Raw genomic sequence first — 23,960 nt, 5'->3', positions numbered from 1 at the left:
GTGTGGGGGAAAGATGCTGACCCAAGTTACTGTGGAAAATGATGTGACCGAAATCTATGAGGCTAAATTAAATGAGAACTGTATGTAGTCACTGTACTCCAGTTGGTAAATTTGTTTTTTCATGGAGTATAGGTTAACAATTCCGAAACTACCGCTTTCAAGTATATTTTCTAGATAAACCTCTAACCAAGAGGAACATTCTCAACGTGGACCTTATTCCTTTACGGTAACACTGTACTATTGGTAGCCAATAGCCACGTGTGGCTAAAACAAATCAAAATGTAAGATATTCACTGGGTTTTGAAGACCTACTATAAAAAGAGTCTGTAAAATATCTCAATATTTTTATATTGATTATGTGTTGGCAATATTGTAGCTATATTGACCTAGATAAAATATATTATTAATACGAATTTTACCTCTTTCTTTTTACTATTTTTAAAATGTGGCTGCTAGAAAATTATCAATTTCACATGTGGATTTCATTTTAATCAGACGATGCTGACTTGAGAGAGCAGGGCTGTCGTCAGCAGAACTCAATTCCTCCTGGCTCTGTGATTCTGGGCAAATACTTTCCCCTCTCTGACTGTTTCGTCCTGTGAGTTTTAGGGAAGATGGTAAACCATTCTTCATGGGAACTTTTTAGCATTGTGCCTTAGGCACTCTATTACCAGCCTTAGAATAAGTATTTAATAAATAATTGCCGTTATAATTCTCAGACTGGTTCCTGTTAAAATGCAACATCTCAGCGGACACACACACACACACACACACACTCACACACACACACGCCTAGGGCACATTAAGTTGGCGATTCTGTCTCAGCCAGTTTGGAAGAGGAAAAGGCACGCACGGATGGGGAAAGACTCCCACCTAGTGGATAGCAGAGGAAGGATTTCGTCACAGAGGCTCAAGCGCGAGCTGCCCGGGGCCTGGGCGGAAGGAGCCGCGAATCCCTTTTCACTTGGCGGTGCCAATAGCTTAAAGGAAAGCAGAAGACAACCACCTTCGTCCCCTCAAAGGCTTCGGACCCCGAAGAGAGACACCCGGAAGAGCTAGATCAGGCTGTGCCTAGAGCTAGGGAGGGGATGCGAGAAGGAGGCAAACCGAGGGAGGTGTGACTCGGCTCGGGTTAGTGGTGTCAACGAAGACAGGCAGCAGGGCTGGCCCAGGCAACACGGAGACGTTAGGCATTGCTGTCGGTAATAATTAACTCTGTACAGAGTGTTGCTTTCACAGAGGACACTACCTGCAAATCTCCCAGTAACGCATTTTGACAAGGAGGAAACGAGCATGGAGAGGCGAAGGGATCTAGCCAGGGTCCCTGGGAGTGTTTAAACAAGCTCTGAACAACTAACTATTCGGCCCAGCCCAGCTACGGTACCCTTCTAGGGATTTGGTCAAATTCTTAAATCCACGGGGCCTCGTTTTACTTATAAATTGAAGGAAGAGGTTTCTGCCCACAGCACAGGGCTGTTTTTAGGGTTAAATGATAAAACGAGTAAGGAGATGCACATGGAAGAGGGGATTGTAAAAGTTGCCACTGGAGATTCCCATGAAATTAGATGATCGCAGTCTTGGGAGTAAAATTATTTTAGAACACTCTAACTAAGCGGTCACTTCAGTGATGGAGACCAGTGTCTGGCACAACCATGGGGACAATTCGGGGGCTTGGGTGGAGCGTTTAGGTACTTCCTGAACAATATCATTTGGAATATCTCCTCCTATCCTGCAGTGGCCTAGGATCAGGAGAGATACAGGTGTTTATGGAAGCTCTTAGTTCGTTCATTGAAAGAGAGTCTATCTGTTCCTTACACCCAAAGAAGGCTTCAAGTCACAGAATTCCGTGGCCATCCCTCACCCCTGCAACTGATAATCTCAACACTCTCTTGAACAGATGTCCCTCCTGAACTGCCAGTTCCTCAAGAGTTACCAAGAACAGCGCCCGCCCCACTTGGTCTTGAGCTTTATCACCATGGGCTATGTCTGGCAGGAAGGAGAGACACAGCCTAAAGAAGTAAGGGACAAATAAATACCTGTCTTGTCACACTCTCTTCTTGGCACAACAGTACTCCTGGAAAGATGGGTCCTTCCTTGTTCTTTTCTTGGGGTGTCAGTTGAAGGAAAGGCAAAGGGTCCATTTAAATGACTTTTGCCCCTAATTAGGAGGTTAATTTTCTTTAGAACTAGTAGCCTTTTTATTACTGTGTGAATCTATCTTTTCTGACACCCTCTTCCAAGAATGTTGCATTTGAAAGCAAGTTTTGAGATCTCATTTAAAAAACTTAATGATAGCTTAAATTTTATAGCATTTTATACTCCCATACACCTAATTTATCTCAGTCAGTTTTCACAACCCCATAAGGTAAATAGAGCTATGCTGTGCCCATTTTACAAACAGCTGAGTACTATAGAAGTCCAAGGTCAGATAGCAAGTTAGTGGAAATTCCAAGGCCAGAACCCAAACTTAATGTCACTAATATAACCTCCTCCCCCCAGAAGGACACACTGATATTCACAACACTAATTTTTACTTTTGTTTAATACTACTTGCTATCTATCAATTATCATGTCTTTGTGTAACATTTTATAGTTTCAACCTAAAACTTGAGACATAAAATCTCTGAGTTCCACTATTTGCAGTGTAAAGAACTACTCTCTTTCATTTTATATAAATGTACCTTTTTCCAGAAACGAGAGTGGCTGTTGTTCCAGCACTCCATGGTTAAGTGAGCAGCCTATGACTGTTTTGTTTGCCTGCTTGAGCCTACCTCTTACCTCTCAAGTAAACACCTGAGATTCCATGTGAGGAAAAAAAAAAAAGGAAAGTGAGAAAGGAGAAAAAAATATAGTGCGGCTTCTGATTTTTTAAATGTCAATATATCTAATTTTTAAAAATTGTGTGTCTGATATTGGTAAGTTTAAAATCTACGTATAAAACATCCCACTGGGTTTCTATACCCCACCTGCTCTCTAAACCATAATCCTAAATCGGGGAAGAAGTAGAGAAGGCTGACAGGAGATATACTCTCCAGCTTCAATATGCACCCATGCACCCCCACCCTGCAGCCTTGGGTCCTGTCTTTGTGTCTCCTCTGACTTTTCAGCTAAGTAGATACCTCTCTTCTGCACTGTCCTCCTCATCCCATGCCTCCTGAGGGAAGCTGACCTAAGTTTGAATTTTAAAACTCTTTAAAGATCTGTATTGTTTCTACCTAAGAAACAGTTCTGTCTCAAGTCTATTTAAAAATCTAAGGAAAAATAAAGGCAGAAGTAGGGCTTTGTTAATAGAGAGTTCTATCTTATAGGAAATGAAAACTAGGAATGGGAGAAAGAGAGCATAAGAATTTTTTTTGTGGGGTGTGGGGGGTGGGATCTAGATGAGCCTTATCCACAAATAGAGACTGCTCCATGGACATGAGTAGCTTTTCTGGATTCGTGGGCTGATGAGACTCTTCAGAGTGTTCCTCAGATAACTCAGAGGTTGAACGGGGATTGTCTTGAGGTGACTTACTTGAAGTCGTTATTGGGTTTGACTTATAAAGTGACTGATAGAGTCAGCTGCCACACAGGATGAAGTGTTCTGTCCTCCGCATTTGTCTCCCTGACTGACACATAAACACATACACAAACATATGTGTGTATACATACACACACACACATATATACATGCTCTTTGTTTTATACTCACAAAACACATATCTATGCATATCTAGATAGATTGATACATATAGATAGATAAATAGATTATTTTCCTACTGTTCATCAACTCGGGCCCCAATTGGTAATGGGCTCGAGCTTAAACTGGTAATGCCCTTTTTTGCATAATCAATATTCAGGTATAATTTTATACTATGTGTACATGCATGTGTTCCAATTTTGTAATTTTTCACATAAATTTTAGATTGTACTCAGAAACAATATGTCCACCAGGTTGTTAACAGAAAAAATGAGAGTGAAGAATGTGCGTGTCACTCAGATAGTTCCAGTTTCATCCCCAAGTCGTTTCTACTACAGGATTGCTGGAATAAGAGACAGCCATGATTAACTTCCTCTGCTGCATTCTTTCTAGAATATGCTAATTGTCTGGATTTATATCTGAAAGATTCTACCAAGAAACCTTGCCTTGTCTTTTGTCGAAATCTCCAGGAACTTGAAGATCCCTCCTATCCTCGTCCACTTGGACCTGGTGCTGACAAACTGGACTACAAAGAATCTTGAAAGGTAAGAAAAAGAGCTTTAGATTTGAACAGATGGAAACTCAGTAAGGGGCGGTCAGTATTGTCTACTGGAAAGGCTCAGGCTTTTCCAGCTACTTGGTGATTGAAGATGTTCATATGTATTGTCTTCTACAAGGTTCCAGAGAAGGGGTGAACTTGAACACAGATTCAAAAATCACAGCTCCCACAAGTGTCCTCTTAACCTTCTTTGAATACACTGATGAAGACCATTTTTATTTGTTTGCTGTCATATCAAATCTGAGTTTCTCCATCTTTTCTTCAGCTCTTGCATAATCAGTCTTCACTCATTCTTTCTTACCAAATTGTTTACTATTCCCTAACATGTCCTCCATTCAAGTCAAGTTAGGACCAGGAATTTTATAAAGGATCATTATATAGTGATCATAAATGAATGATTATGTATGAGAGTAGGTACTCTAGGTATGTTGGATTGAGAATTTGATTAATAATGCTATCTGTTCCACCTAGCTGGCATCAATCCTTTGACAGGTTGCAGATATTGGCAGTCGTCTAAAGAAGAAATAGCATGAATTTTTAGAAAGAAGAAATTCTAATAAATGGGGTGGAAACGGCAAAGTATAAAATTTCCCCTTGAACTTCATTATCACAGCCCAATTTTTTTCATACTGTAAATGTGAGAGAGAGAGCACTTTTGTGACTTACAAATAGCTAAAAGGACATTTAAGTTAGATGTGGGGAAGAACTTCCTTAGCATAAGGGTTGTGGGTAAACACAGGATTGCCAGAGATAATGGGAATGTGCTTTAAAGAATTAAATAGTTAATAAATAACATACCTTTTAGAACTAATTTATGTGTCCCTTGGAGGAAGTGAGATTGGGCCATCTCATCTCACTAAAGACTTCTGAGTCCTAGGATTTTATGTTCTCTACTATTATGAACTATGATCTTTGACCGAGTCTGCTTTAAGAACAAAATTGGTGACCCATATTCCCATGGAAAAGTGCTGAATCTGGCTCAGAATTCAGGCAGAAAGAAATAATAAATATATGTGAAGAAATGATTCTGGTCAAGACATTGAATATTTAATAAGCTGAATCTCTGATTCAAAGAGGAGGAGAGGAGTGGGGAAGTTTGAAGGGAAAAATAGCTGGACTGGGATAGTAAAGCAAAAAATATAGCAAAAAGCTAGTTTCTCAGTGGATGACAATGCAGGGATAGTTTAATCCCAGAGGTGCAGACACAGTCCTGGGGTTCAGGAGTTATTCTTCTTGGTTATTATTTTTTGGAGTCTCTTAATAGGCCTAGCACAGGGCTAAATGCAATGAAGAAATGAAAGTAATGGAAGCAATGCACCCAAAGTAGTTAAATAACAAAGCAAAGCAGGACATGACAAATGTCAGAGTGATACAAACAATAAACCCTTTAGAATTTCAAATCAATGCAGGCTTTAAAAATCAGGAAAAAGCTTGGTGAGAGGGTAGAATTTGATCTAAAGTAGGTGTTAAAGGGTGAGTAAGAGTAGAATAACTACAACAAAAGTATGAGTTTGTGGTAATTACAAAAATAAAAAAGAAGTAAGATGGTTTATCATGATGCCACAGACTAAATGTTCGGGGCTGATACAGGAGTTGAGCTTTGGCTCACTCTTTGTCAAACAGTGGTCCATAGTCTAGTCACAATTGTGACATCCAAAGTGTGCTTAGATATGTGTGTGTGCGTACAGGTGCATTTGCACATAAATGTGTGTGCCTGTGTACATGTGACCCTAGAAGGCATATCTGATTTACAAACCGACTTGTTCCTTTATTTTCTTTTTCTGTTCATCGTTGTCATTAACTGAAATTTGTCTAGACCCCTGGACATCAAGTAAGTTCTCAGAAATCCTTCGCTCACTTTAGAATCAATGTTAACTTTAAAAGCTTACAATAAAACAAAAAAGAAAGCATATCAAATTGTATGTGTAGTATATAAGCTATGTTAAAATGCATGGAAAAATAAGGCTAGAAGGGAATGTGCCAAAAATTAACAGCCCAAAATTTAACAGTGGTTGCCTCTGCTTTGTAGGGATTAGGGAATTACTTCTCTTTATTATATTTTCCAATCCGTGTGTAATAAAACAAATAAGTGCAATGCAAGAAAAAAAAAACTTCACCAATTCTTTAATGATCTGAAAAAGATCTCTCATTTCACTGTAACTTCTATGAAAGGTCAAACTGCAGTCAGTTACTGCTACAGCTACAGAAGGGTTCCTTTGAGATATTTTGTTACATGGACCGAAGCTCAAGGGGGCGAGTCTGGCCCAGACATCCTTAGACACATGTTTTCCTGGAGAACAAAGTTCATCTCTCAATTAACATTGCCTCTCAACTCAATAAAGAGGTTCAGTATAAAAACTGTAGCTCAGGAGACGGAGAGGTGGAAGGATGAAGACAGCATTTCCCACACGGATGTAACTGCTGGAACAATGGCGTTCTCGACTTAGTTTTCTTCAGTGTTAGTTTTCATTCCCCCTCATGTTTAATATGTTAGAGGCAGAAGTGATTTATGGAGTACAGGTTTTAGGTTTTGTAAACTGGATCTACATCTGGAATATTTGAATCTATCCATAAGATGATCACAGGTCATTTTAGAGTGATCCCTCTGTAACAGTCTTTCAGTGCTCATTCTTTATACAAAACAAAACAAACAAAGCAAAACAAATTACTGATTAGAAAAAGCACTAGTCTGAGTTATGAAACTGTTAAAAAAAAAAAAAGGAAATAAGAAAGAAAAAGGCAAGGAATTAGCTGTTGCTTGTGGTCGTTGTATCTCTAAGACTATGCTCCTGACAGGAATGGAGTGATTGGCCGTAGATTGGTCCTGTGAAGAAACGGCAATACCTATTAACTTGCGCTTCAGCTATTCCATTGGGAGGATGGTCAGGAACCATCAGGGCCACACAAGGCTTTGAAAGTCCTTAGGTCAAATGAACATGGGCTTGAAAAGATCTGATCTCTTTTCTTCTTCAATGTTGCTGAAGGTAGATGCTCATCTTTAGGGCTTTTCTACAGAGGAGAAAGCTGTTCACTGATTCTACCCTGCACTTAACAGTTGTCTAACTCTGAGGGGACCTATGGGCCATGCATACTTTTGGCATCCAAACCTCTCTATCCATACTGCCATCTCCTTCCCAAGGAACTTGGATGTCATTGTTTCATTTCCTGGAGGAGAAAGCCTATGTGGTTTTATACTGGTAACTGTTTTGGTGAAGAAAGCAGCAGTACCTGGGATTAAGGTTTCTTCTCATTCAGCACTTTTTTTGTCTAAATCAGAAATCAGTTTGAGCTTTAATTCCCACCCGGTCCCTTTCCCTTCAGTAAATGAACCAAAATTGACCAAAATTGATGAGTATAGGCCTTGTCCTATCGGTTTATATCTGAGGAGCGATCTAAGTTCTAGCCCACAGAGATATTCCCTTCTCCAACTCCTGTAAAACTTGGAATTAGATATTGGTTCATTCAACATACATGCATTGTCTAGAAAATAGAATAACTGGAAGAACAAGACAGACATTATTCTGGCCCCCACAGAAGCTCATGATCTGGAGGCAGATGGGTTGATGTATGGAGTAATAAGAAAAAAAAAAAAAAGCAGTGTTTCATGAAAAAAACAAACAAACAAAAAAAAAACATCTAAAACTTAATTCAGACCTAAAGGGTCAGGTAGGCAAAGCTTCCCAGTGAGACTTAAAACCTGAGCGATATATAAGAATTAAGCAGAGAGAGAGAGAGAAAAAAAGAGAAAAAAAAGAGAGCGACAGACAGAAAGGCAGATTTATTCCTGGCAGGAAATGCTGTGCAAAGGCTCCGAGGAAAATGAACCATCGCTGAGATTACCTAGCCCTGGGAGGTTCCAAAATGAATTCCTTCAGAGTTCAGGGAGCTAACAGAAAAGTTGAGTGTAGGAAGATAGTGGAGCAGCAGCTGAGCAGGGAGAGAATTCATGCCTTGCCTGAAGATAATTAAGTTACGTTTGTCTTTCCTCACCACCTTCCCTTATGGTAAGCATATTTTGAGCACTTACTGTATCCTTAGTAGAGCAACTAGTCATGGCATAATTATTATAACACTCTCTTTCATTCTCAAAAGTGATACTATATGATCACTTTACTTCTCATCAGTGTGTTTAGTCCCTCAAAAATAAAATAAATAAATAAATAAATAAAATGAAATAAAAATTGGTCTTTCAGATACAATTCAGAAAAGGTAGAGACTAGGAAGGCTTCGTGATGGAGAGGGCTCTGAGCTGGGGCTGTATGGAATCTGAGTCTAAGTAAGACAGAGCTCAGGAGTGAGGGTGCCCTAATTCAAGATGCAGGCATTGAAATAGTTATAATGTGTGATAGGTACAGAAGAAGGAAAGAGAAAAATGATAGAGTTATGCCCCTGAGAGGTATAAGAAGTAGTAGTCAGTGGACAGATCTAGAAAAACCTAACCAAGGATCTATCTGGGAGATGCCCAGAGATATCCTCTTTTTCAGGTAGACCTCATAGCAAATCTAGTTCAAGAGCACTTCCACGGGAGCCCTGACACACTCTGGTAGTGAGAGAGGTGCCCTTCCCCTGGAATTTCACTGCGCTGCTGCTCACTCTATCTCAAAGGGCTTTAAGTGAATGCTAATGAACTGAGTGAACGAATCTTCTCCCCAGGCACTCGTTCAGGCAGTGAATACCATCTCGCAGCTCAGCCAGGACTCCCTGCTCCAAGCCCTGCAGCAACTGAGACTCTCCATCCAGGACATCACCAGAACCTTACGACAAATGCACGGTATGGGGCTCCTGCGGGTTGAGGGCTCTGCTTGGGGTCAAAGGGCCTGGAGGTTGGACAACATCCACCAGATGGCGCTGGCGTATTAGCTTTGTTTTATGGTACGCGACCACTGTTCAAGCTATTAAGGAATGATTTCAATTTGAAGAGATATTCTTGTAGTTTTGTCCTTTTTAAATAAATGTATTTTTTTGTGATTAGGGTAGTTTCCTTTTTGGTGGTCACACATTTCTTTGCATGTCGAGGTCTTGCATGAAGTTCAGGAGGAGGGGTGAAGCACACAACAGTGGCTGCACGTACTCCATCCAGCACTGAGGCTGCTGCGGAGTTGTCCTTATGCTCTCGAATGCCCCTTTCATTCTTTTTTTCTCAGGTGGCGCTTGAGATGATTGACCTTGGCTTTAGGCCTAATCTGATTGGCCCTTCCAGCGCTCAATTTCTGTGGCTAGTGCAGGAATGAGTTTTGATAGGAGTGGCCAGTTCAGTGGCCCACTCTTCTCGTGGTTGATTACATTTATTCAGATGACTACATTCCATCTCCAATGTAAGGACAGCTTTTCAACCTACTATATCAGAAGAATCTAAAATATGTACAGGGTGTGTGTGTGTGTATGTGCTTTTTTTTTTTATTTTTTATTTAAGTAAAATTGACCTATGACATAATATAAGCTTCAGGTGTGCAGCATCATAATTTGACACTATACACAGTACAAAGGGATCACCACCAAAACTCTGGTTACCGTCTATCACCGTACAACTGATTCCCTTCACTCATTTCTCCCACCTCCCAAATCTTATCCCTCTGGTAATGACCAACTGTTGTTTTATGTATCTGTGACTTTTTTGTTTTATTTTGTTCGTATATTTGTTTTCTTCCTTTTGAGTTTTTTTTCATATTTCAATATGAGTGAAATCATATGGTATTTGTCTTTCTTCATCTGACTTATTCACTTAGCATAATAACCTCAACATCTATCCGTGTTGTTGCAAATAGCAAGATTTAATCCTTTTTTAGGGCTGAGTAGTATTTCATTGTATATATATAACACAACATCTTTATCCATTTATCCATCAATGGATACTTAGGTTGTTTCTGTATCTTGGCTATTGTAAATAACGCTTTTCAAATTAATAATTTTTTATTGTTTAGATAAATTCCCAGAAGCGGAATAGCTGGGTTATATGGTAGTTCTTAATTTTTTGAGGAATCTCTATACTGTTTTTCATAATGGCTGCACCAATTTATAATCTCACTAACAGTGTATGAGGGTTCCCTTTTCTCCCCATCCTCTCTAACGCTTGTTATTTCTTGCTTTTTTGATAATAACTGTGCTAATGGGTGTGAGGTAATATCTTGTCACAGTTTTAGTATGCATTCCCCTAATAATTAGTGATGTTGAACATCTTTTCATGTGCCTGTTGGCTATCTATGTGTCTTCTTTGTAAAACTGTCTATTCAGATTCTCTGCCCTTTTTTTAAAAAAAATGGGTTGTTTTTTAAAATGAGTTGTTTGAGTTCTTTATGTATTTTGGTTACTAACTAACTCCTTATCGGATATATGATTTGCAATATCTTCTCCCATTTAGTAGATTATCTTTTTGTTTTGATGCTGATTTCTTTTTTTAAGCAAAAGCTTTTTAGTTTGATGTAGTCCCATTTGTTAATTGTTGCTTTTGTTTCCCTTGCCTTTCAAGTCAGATCCACTAAAATATCCCCAAAGCTGACGTCAAGGAGTTTATTGCTTATGTTTTCTTCTATTAATTGTATGGCTTCAGGAATTACAGTTAAGTTTAATCCATTTTGAGTTAATTTTGGGGTATGATATAAGATAGTGGTCTAGTTTCAATCCTTTGTATGTGGCTGTTCAGTTTTTCTAACACCATTTATTGACGAGATTATTCTTTCTCCATTAGATATTCTTGACTCTTTTGTCATATATTAATTATCTATATATGTGTGGTTTTATTTCTGGGTTCTTAATTCTGTTCTATTGATCTGTGTGTCTGTTTTTATGCCATCACCATACTGTTTTGATCACTGTAGGTTTGTAGTATAGTTTGAAATTAGGGAGTGTGATGCCTTCAGCTTTGTTCTTTTTTCTGTATAAAGGCTCACTCTTGTCGCCTTGGAAGTAGACATAGCGTGCAGTATGTGGTGTGTGGATGAGGCACCCTGAGCACTAGGGGTGCCCATGGGCCAGTTGGGGGGACCTGCAGGCAAGGCATCCCTGACAGCTTGTGGGAGGTTCTTTTTGTTTATTTGTTTTAACACCTACAGCACCTGGTATTCCTAGGCGGTCTACCATCCTAGTACTAACCAGGCTCGACCCTGCTTAGCTTCCAAGAACAGATGAAATCGGGTACATTCAGGGTAGCATGGCCGTAGACTCGTGAGAGGGTTCTTGATGGAGTCTATTAGGTGGTTAGTAGGATCCACATCCCTTTAATATCCTCCAAGATCCCTATTTGGCACTCTCCCACAGCCTTACCCTCCCGCCACCTCCAGTTTTCCCAGCCAGGCAGCACACATCTCAGTATTCTGGATAGAGTGAGAAAGAAATGGGTCTCTGGAAGCATTCCATGCATCTGGGGAAGCTAGGCACTCATTCATATGCTTTCACTTTCCCTTGCAGGAGAAATCACAGGCCAAGAAGGTCTTTTATGACACTGAGCTGTGCTGCTTTGTGGGAGGGGTGATGTAGGTAAAGTGAAATGTTCTTCTTACTCTCTTGAGAGCATTCAGTCTCAGAACTTTTAGTGGTATACTGGAGCTTCTTCGTTGGACTTCTGGACTTCCACAGAAGCTCTCTTGTCCATGGCCGACTGTCTAAATCAGTGTTCTTGGGGGAAAGATGGTAGAAACTCTTATTCTACCATGATGATGATGTCACTCCTGCATTTCCCTGATTTTCAAAGAATTAACTGTCTTCTGTCTCTGTCTTTGTCTCTATCTCTGTCTCTGTCTCTCTGTCTCCCTCTCCCTCTCCCTCTCCCTCTCCCTCTCTTTCTCCCTCTCTCTCTCTCTCTTCCCCTCTCCCTCTCTCTCTCTCTCTCTCTCTCTCTCTCTCTCTCTCTCTCTCTCTCTCTCTCTCTGTGTTCATGGGTGCTTACCACTCATGTCCCTTGTTTTTCTAATGGTCTTTTTTCTTTTACCTATGGCTTTTTATGAGTTTTTGTACACTTTGAGGCTGATTTTTGTTATGTGTTACAAATGTTGTGGTTTGTCTTACGCCTTTTGAAAGCAGAAGTTCTTAATCTAAATATAGTCAAAGTACCTGTCCTTTCTTTTGTAAAAGTCTATGTTTCAGGAAGTCTTGAATAAGATATTTCAAAATCATAGGTCATAAATATATTTTCCTCCATTTTCTTTAGAAATTGTTGTTTCATCTTTCACATTTCAGTCCTTAATTCACATATAATTATTATCTATATGTAGTATGACATAGGAAATAAAATCTGTGAGTAATCACTAATTTCCAATATTAGCACAGTTTTTTTTTTAATCAGTTTTATTTTTTTAAATGACTGGATCTGTTTCCAGTCTCTCTATTCTGTTTTATTGTCAGTTATGTTTCCCCACACTAATATCATCTGTCTTAACAACTATAGCTTCATAATATTTGACATTTTCAGGTAGGGAAAACCCTTTCACATTGTTCTTCTTTTCCAAGGGTACCTGTCTTGTTTTTGAGCCTTTGCCATTTATGTAAACTGTCAGAATCAGCTCGTCAAATTCCATTTTAAGATCTCTATTAGAAATTTTGGTCAAATTGTATTAAATTTGTATGTTAATTTGGAAAAAAATTACATGATTTCGATATTATATCCAGTCTTTTTGTCTTATGATCAAGGCAGGTGGAGAGGTAGAGAATAGCATGAAAATATCAACTAAGATTCCCGGATAAGCTACCCCAAATCATGTCTTCATATTATATTCGTCACATGACCTGAAGTTTATCCAGATAGACAACTCTTTTTTAGGTACATTTCTTCTCTTAAATATTGTATGAGTTTTCTTGATGTTCTTGAAATGGACAGACTTTTCAAATCTTTAAAAAATTTCTTTCAAGATAAAAGACTTAAATATTTTCTGTTTAAGTTACTTTATATATTAAGTTACTTTATATATTACTTTGATTTGCTTTATCCTAAGTTACTTTATACTTTTGTTTCCGGTGAATATGGTATCTTTGATTTAACAAACCCCTGACTGTTTGTTGTTGGTTTATAAAATGAAATTGACATTTGACTATTAACCTTAAATCTAGCACCTTGATAAACACTCATTAATTCTAATAATTATCTGCAGCTTATCTGGGTTTTCTATGTAGAGATCATATCATTTGAGAATAATGTTTTCTTGTTTCTTCATTTACAGTACTTACAACTTTTATTTCTTTTTAGCTTTTGTTTCTCATCCTTACAGCTAGGACTCCTAACACAGTATTGAATGTATGTGCTGTTCCTTGTTGTGTTCCACATTTTAAAAGACTTATTTTTAATATTTCAACATTATGTACAATGTGTACTGTAGGCTTTCAGTGGATTCCTTTTATCATTTCAAGGATGTTTCCTCCTGTTGTTAATTAGCTAAAATGTTTTATTTGTTTATTTTAATCACGAATGGATTTTTTTTACATATGTTGAATTTTTTTGTACGTTAGAATTATTTTATATCTATTGACATGGTCATTTGACTTTTCTTTATTAAATATGGTAAGTTGAGTAACATATTAAAATAATGCCATTCATTACTGCTTCAGCAAAAAATTATACATAATTTCAGCATTTTTATGGGAACAGAGCACCAAATGGATAAGATCAAGAAATGTTGCTTAGAGAAAAGTCCAGCACAGAGCATTCTCCCAGAGGAGCAGAGAGAGTGTGACATCATTCAGGAGCATCAGGAAACCATGAGACTAAAGGAAGACATTTAGTAATCCAAACCCATGGGGCTTCAGAGAAAATAGAGATGGAGGACCAGAGAGTGGGTATGATGGTAGAAAAGGGAAATTGATGGCGTGGAGATGTCATTATTTAAGTCTCATAAAAAAGATGTTTTTTTCATTTTTCATTTTCTCTCAGAAACAAATAGACATAGACAGGAATGTGGATAAGAGAAACATGCTTGGTCACAGAGGGGCCCTATTATGTGAAGAAAGAGAACAATTTTCAAAAGTTGATGAAAATAATTTTAGTACAAATGTGAAAATCTGCTTACTTATATAGTAGTTGATACACTAGTAGAATCAGTTATCTCCAAGCATTGGCTTAGATTCAAAAAAGTTGCAGAGATTAATGAGTGCAGCTAAACATGGAGTTAAATGAACCTGTATCTGATCTGTTGTGGCAATCCCTGGGCAAGAGACTGTCCACTCCTCGGTCCTTTGTTGACTGTACAGAACTTGGCTTGAGCCAAATGGCTTTAGTTTTACTCTCTGTGAAAGCCGTGGAAGAGGTAATTCTTTCTCTTCATTTTTCTCCTTTCCACTTCTCATGTTCTCTCAAACATGATGTCTGTTTAAATTATTAACTTTTTAAAGATGGCCTTGCTCTCTCTTTATGTTGTTGTTAAGTACAGAAAAGGAAAGTACCACAAATAGAAAAGGGCAGCATTTGGAAAAGTTTAAAAGTTCTGTAAGCCCCAATGAGGGCAACTACAGAAGAGAACATTCCATTCACTCTTTGCTGCTGCTTTCATTCCAGGTTTTCATGTAGATCAGATAGAAGCAGCAGCCCCAGGAAAGCAGAAGGCCCCATGCACATGTAACCAATTCCTTTTTTTGCCTGTAGTAAAATTCACATTTCGATTGTTCCTCTAGATTATGTAGATCCAGACATATTTTAGGCAGTCATCCAGATCTTCCTCCCTGGGTAAGTATAGTTCAGCTGTTTTCCTGCATGAGGTCTCTGTAGTATTTTTCAAATTTAGTGGGGGAAACAGACAGAAGTTGCCTAGAGTAAGTAACCAGGTAACCCTTGCTAGCAAAGTAATCACCTGGATCCACTCTTGGATAAAAAAAAAAGTGGGTATCATCAACATGATAAATGACATTAAAAGCTGAATATTTAAATTTAGAGTAATTATCCTTAAGCCATTATATTGAAGTTATTTGTCCTTACCTTTCTTAGACCTCCACCTTATGACAGAAAGGGAAAAGAAAGCCCAGTATGGCACCCACAAAGCTCAACCATCTATATTCATTATCTCCCCTTGTTATTGAGGCAGGTAGAGGCATAGACAATAGTTTAAAACTTTCTTTTAACATTCCTAGAAGAGCTACCCCAAGCCAGTTTCTCATATTCCCGTTGTACTCTCCTTTTGTCACATGGCCTGTAATTTCTCCAGAAACAGAACTCTGCTTTTAGATACAGTTCTTATTTTAAAAACATTAATCATACCTTGACATATTTTAATGAGATCACTTTCCTATTCACTTTAGCTGAGAGAAATTTTGGGGTTTGTTTTAATGGTGAAAAGTAAAAGGTGGAGGTCGTGGATGGATGAGGTAAAAAATATGAAATAGATATCATCTAGTGTGCCATCTTGATAACTAGGAGATGCCTGAAATGTGATTAATAGAATCTGAAGCTGTGCCTGCATCTAACAAGAGACATGCCAAATACCAAGATCAATAAATGTATTGATTTATTGGTTTAAAGGGGTATTCCATTGTTGCAAGAATGAAGTGACAACATGTACTAAGTATTTTCTTTAGATTGGGTAGATCTGGAGTGTAAGAAAGTGGCCTCTCTCTAGGGAAGGCTAGCCTATGTGGGAATCCCTCCTTATACGGTATAGAGAGTGGAAGCAGGAGTTTTCTAGAGAATAACTTGAAAGTAATGGGTACCTGGTTTATGGTGAAAAGAGAAAAAAAAGGGAAGGGCACAGAAATAGAACTGGGAGTGTGTCTCAGAAATGAGACTTTCACTTCTGCAAAGAGAATATCTATCCTGTAGAACTCCTCTTGCTCTCTGTATTTTTTTTGCGTGTAGTAAGGGTCAAGATAAAATCTGATTGTTGAAAAGAGATTCTAGCAACAAACATTAAGCAAAACATGTGGATATGCTTTAGTAGGATTAGACAGAAGAAAAAAGAGTCATTTAAAAAATGTTTTAAAATAGACTGGGATTTGGGAAGCACTTAATTTTGGAAAACCTCTTTGTGTTTTCCTTTGTTCCCTACATTTGTATTAGTTTACCTTGTTACATAACAAATGACAACAAATTTAGCAGTTTGAAACAACACACATTAATTGTCTCAAGTTCTGTAAGTCAGAAATCAAGATGAATTCAGCTTGGTTCTCTGCTTAGGGTCTCAAAAGGCCAAGTCAAGGTGTCTGCTGGGCTGAGCTGTTATCTGGAGAATCTGAGGAAGAATTCACTTTCAAACTCATTCAGGTTTTTGGAATTTAATTCTTTGTAGTTGTGAAACTGATGTCTTTGTTTCCTTGCTGACTGTCAGACAAGAGCTGCTCTTAGCTTCTAGGGGCCTGCCAAATTCTTTGTCACTTGGTCTCCTCCAACTCAGCAATGACACTTCTTATCTTTCTAGTATGTCAAATCTCTTTGACTTCTTCTGCTACTAGCCAGAGAAAACTCTCTGCTTAAAACTCTCTGTATGGTTAGATTCAGCTCACTTAGATAATCTAGAATAACTTCCTATATTAAGGTCAACTGATTAGTAACCTTAATTACATCTGCAAAGTCCCTTTGCTTTCCTATTTAACATGTCATATCAGCAGGCATGATCTCTCATAACATTAACAGTTCTAAGAATTAGAATGGAAATCTTGAGGCGATGTTTTTGGAATTTTACCTATCATGAATAGATGGGCACCAGAGAGTGGCTGTTTTCATTAAAATAAATTCTGGATCAGTGATACAATTTATCTATGATCTACATAAATGTGTCCCCTCCATTTCTGATCCTCAAAAATATTTCCCACATAGCTAAACTAAAAGACCAGCACCAAATTCTAAGTGTACTGACAAGTGTTGATGACCAAAAACATTTAAATTTTGACAGTTTCCAATAGGGTTATCTTGAAAAATCTAAATCTGGTCTTGTGTTCTTGATTTGTCCTATGTTTGATTTATTATTTTTATTTGATTTTTAAAATGTTTTTATTTAGGAGAGTTGAGAGCTTTTTTAAATTTCCCACTCACATTAAATTTCTCAGAGAAGTTAATAACCGCTGTGGAAAAAAATGTCATCTTATAATTTTTTTCTTTTTAAACGTTCCTTTTTCTTGGGTTTGCTAGAAATATACTACAAGAAAGGCTAAAAATAACCTTGCCTACAGAGATTTGAAAGAAAAATAATTCTTTTCCCGCACAAGTAGCAGTTTGGGCCTGAGAATGCATGGGAGCGATTCTTGGATTTTTCAGAGAAACTCGATTTCCCTTCCTCAGATAAATCTCATCATAGGTGGAGAATGTGGGTTTTGAAAATAGATGCCTTTCTATTACTTTTTTGACTCTCATGCTGGTATTTATCATCTTCAATGTGGCTTCAACATATCTTCTTCAGTTTAGGACACTAAAAGGAGATTGACTGACATCTTGGCCATTTGAACATCTGATGGCTCTTTTAAGCCAGCCAGATCTTTTTAAGATATATGCTTGGGTCTACATATTCTAGATATAGGATACATATTTATAGAATGTTATTTTTTCCATTCATTTATTCATTGGATATTTAATGAGTATTTACCATATGACAGGCACAGGTCTAGGTGCTGGGAATGAAACAATAAAACAAAACAGCAGCTTCATTCCTGTGGAGCTTGCATTTATTTTAATGATGGAAGACAGACAATGAAGAAATAAGTATAATAAAAGTAAATATCATAATATATATGTTATGACAATAGGTGATAAAAGGAAATGTAAAGTAGGATACAGGGCATCATGGAGTGTTAGGGGTGGTGACCAAAATTTCTTATTTATTTATTGTGATCCAGGAATCACACACTTCTAAGCGTATGAGCAGATACCTGAAAGAAGTGAGGAGCGAGCCACCTAGACACTTGATGCAAGCAAAAGGAACAGAAATTATTATAACTCTGAAGTGGGAGCATGTTTGTCATGGAGGAAGAGCTGTAAGGAGGCCAGCAGTGCAGGCCAGCAGTGCTTGGATGGAGGAAGCAAGAGGGGTGGGAATGAGAAAGATACAAGTCATAGTGGGAGACCAGATTATGTAGGGGCTTGTTGGCTTCTTTTCTGAGTGAAGCAGACCATGCTGGCCAGTTTGAGAATAACATGATTCATCATAAGTTTCAAATCATCACTCTATCTTCTAAGTGGAAAATAGGTTACTTCAGAACAAGAATGGAAGCCAGGAAAGTATCTAAGAAGCTTTTACCACAATCCAGGGAATTGGCTTGAACTAGGGTGGTAACAGCAGAGACACTGAGAAATGGTCAGTTCCGGATACAGACCAATGGTAAAGTTGACAGGATCTGCTATTGGACTGCATGCACAATGGAAGAGAAAGAGATCTATCAAAGATGATTCTAAGGGTTATAGCCCAATGTGCTGAAAGAATGGAGCTGCCATTTTCTTTGACAGGAATGTTTGGCAAAAAGAAGGGGAAATCAGGATTTCAGTCTGTGACGTGTTCCTTCCTGCAGAGATGTCTGGTAGGTGGTCAAATATACGAGCCTGGAATATAGGGAAGAGGCTCGGGCACAGGTGTAAATTTTTAAATAGACTAGGTTTTTAAGTCTCTGAAGCTAAATATGACCAATTGGAAAGTGAGAAGCCCAGGGACTGAGCCCTGAAAGGGTCAAATGCCTGGAAGGGGTCATGCTGAGAAGGAGCTAGTGAAGACCAAAGTGACTGCAAAGACCAACAGGATTACAAAAAGAGTCGGAACGAGTGTGGTCATTGTATGTGATCCATTTACCACACGGTAGCAGTCCTGTCTTCACTATTTCTTCTCCAAAAAATGGTGTTTAGAAATTTTATTGAACCAGTGTCCTGAACCAGTGTCCATTCAATTCTTCCAGCAACTTTAGGAAGTAGGTACAAATTAGAAGAACTAAGACTTAGAAGAGTTTGTACAAAGTTACAAAATAATAAGGGAGGGAGAGCAGGGATTCAACTCATTCTGAATAATGTGATAAAATAGCTCATATTTATAGAATTCTTAATATGTTCCAGACACTGAGCAGATACTATTTTAACTAGTTCTCACAACCCAATAAGGTAGATACTAATATTACTCAGATGAAGAAACTGAGTCTCAGAGAGATTATAAACCAAGGCTCACAGTTAAATATCACAGCTGAGATTAAATCACATATCTGCCTAAAATAGAGCCCTTTTTTAACAGCTACAGCTTGCTGCGATCTTACAGTCAGAATTCTTCCTTTGCTCTTCCGCTTGTCCCTCTGCCCTGCTTTCTGTGCCTCATCTCTTTCTAGAGTGATATTGCTCCAACTGCAAAGACCACTGCAATATTTACCTAGTGAAAACCATAGAACATACAACTGAAAACAGGCCCCAAAGGAAACAAGCCAGCTCCTTATAGCATTTCCTGTCTCAGGGAAGTATTTGAAAACGGTCATGACCAGCAAGCTGAGCAGTCTCTCTATGGCTTTTGTATGTGTGAGAAGTGTGTGTTTCCCTTCTTTTGAGCAAAATGACTTTTAGACTTATAGGAAGAAGGTGAGATATCATGTAAGCCTGTTATTTAAACTGTTAACAACTGGAATGGCAATTTGTTCCTGGCAATAAGAGAAAAATAATCTATTCCTTAGAAAAAGTAAAAACCCACATGTGGGTGACTTGAGAACATGAAAATAGAAAATTACAAGTTTAGGATTCAAAGTCTGGTTCTCCCTTTCTCTAATATTGTGTCCCTGAAGACTTAACTCCTTGAGTCTTTGTTTCTTTATCTGTAAAATGGGTTTAAAAATACCTGCCTTGATATACTCAAAAGAAGTAAAAAGAGAAAATGAATGTGAAGTTGCTTTATAAACTGTAAATCATTGTAAGTACAAATATATGTTCTTGGTGCCATTGTTCTTATCTCATTAAATCAGACAGGAAAATAAGTAAAATAGTTGGAAGTAGAAAGAGGGGGACTCGGAGAAAAAGATGAAGAAATAAAATCAGACTGACAGTAGAGGACAGGAAAGGAGGGGGAAAGAGAAGCAGAGGGGAGGAAAACCCACTTAATCTGAGCATGACCAAGAGCCTCTATTCTAGTCCTTCTACGTGTCCTTGACTCTAGCTGTGGTAACCTGTAGGGTTATATTGTATTCTCTTTGTCACTACCCTTATTATCAATACCTGCTATCAACAAAGTATTTGATGAAGACATTCCCATAAAATCATAGTATTTAGAACTGACAGTTTAATGTGACAACTGATATAACCATTTCAGGGAAGGATAAAGATGTGTGTGAGTGTACTTAAATGTGTGTGTGTGTGTGTCCGTGTATGTATATTTTCAAATCTCTACTTGTGGAATTATTAGGTCATCAAGGTTGATATTAGCAGAGGAGGCGAAGATTGTTCCAGAGCCCCTAATTTGTTCCATCAGTTAATTAGCACTGATGTCATCTTTATAACTGGATTTTTCTAAGGAATATACCATGGAACCAATGCCAAAGATTCCTCTCTGAATATCTTTTATGTCTCTAGAAAAAAATCATTTAAATGAGGAAAGAGAAGGGCTGCATTCTATAGCCTGTTATGAAGTTGGGGTCAAGATGATGCTTAAGTATACATCCTACAAAGATACCCAATCTTTTACCTTAAAATTATTATTGAAATTATGTTTGTTTTATTGCTCACTCTCTGGTTTCTGGATATCAGAAAATATCCTCTGTCTCCAAGCACCCACTTCTCTCTGACTTTTACTCTTGCTTAGTTGGAAAGATAACCCAGTCATGCCTGTGAGGTTGGTATATGATGGAGTCTCCACAGAGCCCCTGAAATACTCTGGAGGAAGTGCAGCTCAGAGCACAGTGCTTCATACCTTCAGTAATTCTTAGGCATTTGTCATAGCAAGGAAAGTGGTAAGTCAGACATTTTTCGCTTTCTTTCTTTTTTTTTAAACAAGGACAAAGAACAGAGGTGTTTTTACTAATTAATAAAACCAAGCGTAAACTAAAATGTCATGAAGTTTATATTTTTCTAGATCAACTAGGTAACTGTGTGCCTGCCATATGTTATTATGTCAAGTCAATTAATATCAGATCTCAGCAGGATATTAGGCTTCATTTCCAAATCTTAAAACATCGCTATATTTCTAGATGTTTACTGCAATTTTGTTTGAAGCCTTTTTGAAAGGACTCTTCTTTTCTTTAAAATTGGAGAAAGTTCTAGAGTTTGAAGGCTATGGAATTTTGTTGACAAATTTGGGTGTAGGTGGTGATGGGACTGAGTTCCTGCATTAAAGCTCTTCCTCACCAAAATGTGCAGCTTCAGGCCAAGTCTATTTAGACCAGAACAGGGAGGGATCAACTGTTTCAGAAGCTTGAAATTGTTCATTTCTTTCCCTGCCAGCATTAAGCCAAATGTTTAACAGCTGCCAAAAGCACTTCATAGTACAGAGTCTTAAAGTTGGATTAAAAAAAAAAAAAGACTAAACTTTGGCATCATAGGTCCAGTCTCATCCACAAAAGTCAGTTCTTTAGAACTATGATAACTTTTCTTGGGTTTTGACTTGGTAATGTTAATAGTTGACCTACCATGCATAACATTAAACACATAATGGATTACCTATAAAAGATTTATTTATTAACATTTCCTATAAATGTCTATGGATTAAGTTTTAAAATGACTTTAAGAGGGTATTATTAAAGTAGTTGCTCATTCTTTATCATCTTACTCTTATAAACTCTATTACTTTCTTCTTTATTAGCACTCCCTCTAAAACAAAGCATTTAAGAAACAAAATTCAGCAGAGTATTTGGCTACTCAGTTTTGGAGTGTATGCCTTACAGTTGTAGATATCTTCTCCTAGTGACTACTAGCAAGATACTTTACCCGCATTTGGTATATGATAAATATTTATACACTGGCTCATAGATATAGTTCCAATTCAGTGATCTGAGATGTACTTGCATCTTTTTTCCCTTCCTCATCTCCTATCAGTAGTCAGGAATGTGCATTTGAGTATTTGAAATCTACTAGCAAAAGAGCCAGCAAAATAGATCAGACAGGATGACAGCAACGATTTTTGCTGTCTTGATGTCTGGAAGAGCAGACAGGCTTTCTTATCATTCCATGTGAAGCTATGATATTATTTTGAACTATTTCTTTCAGCTGACGTTCTTCATAGAAGAAATCCAGTCAGCTCCTTCGCTGAGGGATCATGTCCAGTCCTCTGGAAATGGCCAACTTCTGACAGCCTATAACCAGTGTGTGGAGGCTCTGGCAGAGCTGCACAGCTATCACATAACCATTGTGACCAAATACCTCATCATAGCTGCAGCCAAAGCAAAGGGCAGGAAGCCAAGCCATCTCCTGTGGCCACCTCAGGCCTTAGAAGGGAGGGGCACAGGTGGAACTGCAGTTCTGAGCTTCCTGAAGAGTGTCAGGAATAAGACCTTAGAAGTAATCCTTCCCCATAGTGATTAAGAGAAGGCCCTCTCCTCAACAATACAAAACCAGCAAATGCAGGTTTTCCCTTAACTTCTTCCCATTGGAAGACAGGTAGGACTGGAGAAAGAGGGTCAGGGTTCTGTCTGGAATAATCTGAAAGGGACATCAGCCTAATTCATGTTTCTGCTCTATGGAACACCACCTTCTTCTTTGCTGAGACCTGTTAATCTTCACATTTTCATGGCCAGAAACTTTCTTTTCTCTACCTGATCACTGGTTAATAGTAAGCAACTTTGATACTCCTTCATTTGGAAGCCCACAGAGGAGAGAGGGTATTCCTATTTTGTATGCAAAGTGATAGAAACGCAATCTAAATTTTAGAAACCAAATATAATTGCCCACAGACAGATCACCTTGTTGATTTCTTGGAAAAAAATTAAATATTCATGCATTTATTCCTTCACTTAACAACTTAAATTCTTCCTAAGTACTGGCTTAGGGATTAGAACAGAGATTTTTGTGGTCCCAGTCCAGCCCTGGTCTCCCTGCATGTGCTGAATTTGGTGCAGGAGGTTGGAAATGCTCCAATGGAGATGCGGAGGAAAGAGGAAGCTGACAATGAGACTTGGAAGTTACCTGTATGAAAATGAATAGTTAAGATATGGGAATGGATGAGACTTTTCCACATGGTTCACCAATTTGCAAGTTCTATTTTAGTTTCCTTCTTGATTTTTGGAAGAATGCTTCTTTCTCCTTACATTGAAAGTTTGTATTTGTAAAATGAATTAATTGACATTTTGGAAGTAAATGAGCAAGGTGGAAATAAATAGTAAATTCATACGTTTATTCTACAAATAATTGTAACTTTTTATTTCTATTTCAAGGTCTCATTCCAACTGACAGTACAAAACTAGAAAACTTTAATCTTGCCAGTTTAGGATATAATGCATTAATTTAGGCTTGTCCCCACTGTTCACACACACATATATCTGTGATAATATCTAAATTCCAGAGCACTAACCTAGTATCATGGCATCAGGGAGAGGTACCTGACCATGGGAGGCAGCCTCTGCCCCAGTTAGCATCTACTAAGTAGTCTCCCTCCCCGTATGGGTACAGATCAAACGGAGCTTGTAGCATGTCTCATCCTGTCCAAGAGACTTTTCAGATTTCTCAGTCTTCAAGTTCCTATCATGCCACTTGGAAAACAATTTGACTACTTCCCACTCCTCCTGGGAGTATTGGGAGACTATGAGATTGGCTTAGAGTGTCTGCCCAGTACCCACAGCAACCATCTGCACTCTCTAGTGCTATGGTGATGGTGGGGGTAGGGGTGGATTCTGGACTCTTGTCAACTCTCAGAGTCCTTGGTAAGAAGTCATGAACCA

At 38.2% G+C, this 23,960-nt stretch overlaps 1 protein-coding gene and 1 pseudogene across 1 annotated transcript in view; one reads left to right on the top strand and one right to left on the bottom strand.

The window, feature by feature from the left end:
- IDO2 (indoleamine 2,3-dioxygenase 2) overlaps positions 1–22,608 on the top strand; it is a 48,893-nt gene extending 26,285 nt beyond the window's left edge. Inside the window, 10 exon segments of the mRNA XM_015592802.1 lie at positions 1,898–2,017; positions 4,106–4,224; positions 6,686–6,700; positions 7,378–7,477; positions 8,892–9,009; positions 14,832–14,883; positions 20,894–21,006; positions 21,009–21,041; positions 21,304–21,389; positions 22,294–22,608. Of these exon segments, the coding sequence (XP_015448288.1) occupies positions 1,898–2,017; positions 4,106–4,224; positions 6,686–6,700; positions 7,378–7,477; positions 8,892–9,009; positions 14,832–14,883; positions 20,894–21,006; positions 21,009–21,041; positions 21,304–21,389; positions 22,294–22,608 (1,071 nt within the window).
- On the bottom strand, positions 11,279–11,397 carry LOC112483355 (annotated as a pseudogene).
- Positions 22,609–23,960: the final 1,352 nt, after the last annotated feature.

This window comes from Pteropus alecto, unplaced genomic scaffold (genome assembly GCF_000325575.1).
Source record: "Pteropus alecto unplaced genomic scaffold, ASM32557v1 scaffold24, whole genome shotgun sequence".
NCBI lineage: Eukaryota > Metazoa > Chordata > Mammalia > Chiroptera > Pteropodidae > Pteropus > Pteropus alecto.
The sequence above is the reverse complement of the archived record's forward strand: the minus strand, read 5'-3'. Positions and strand labels throughout refer to the sequence as shown.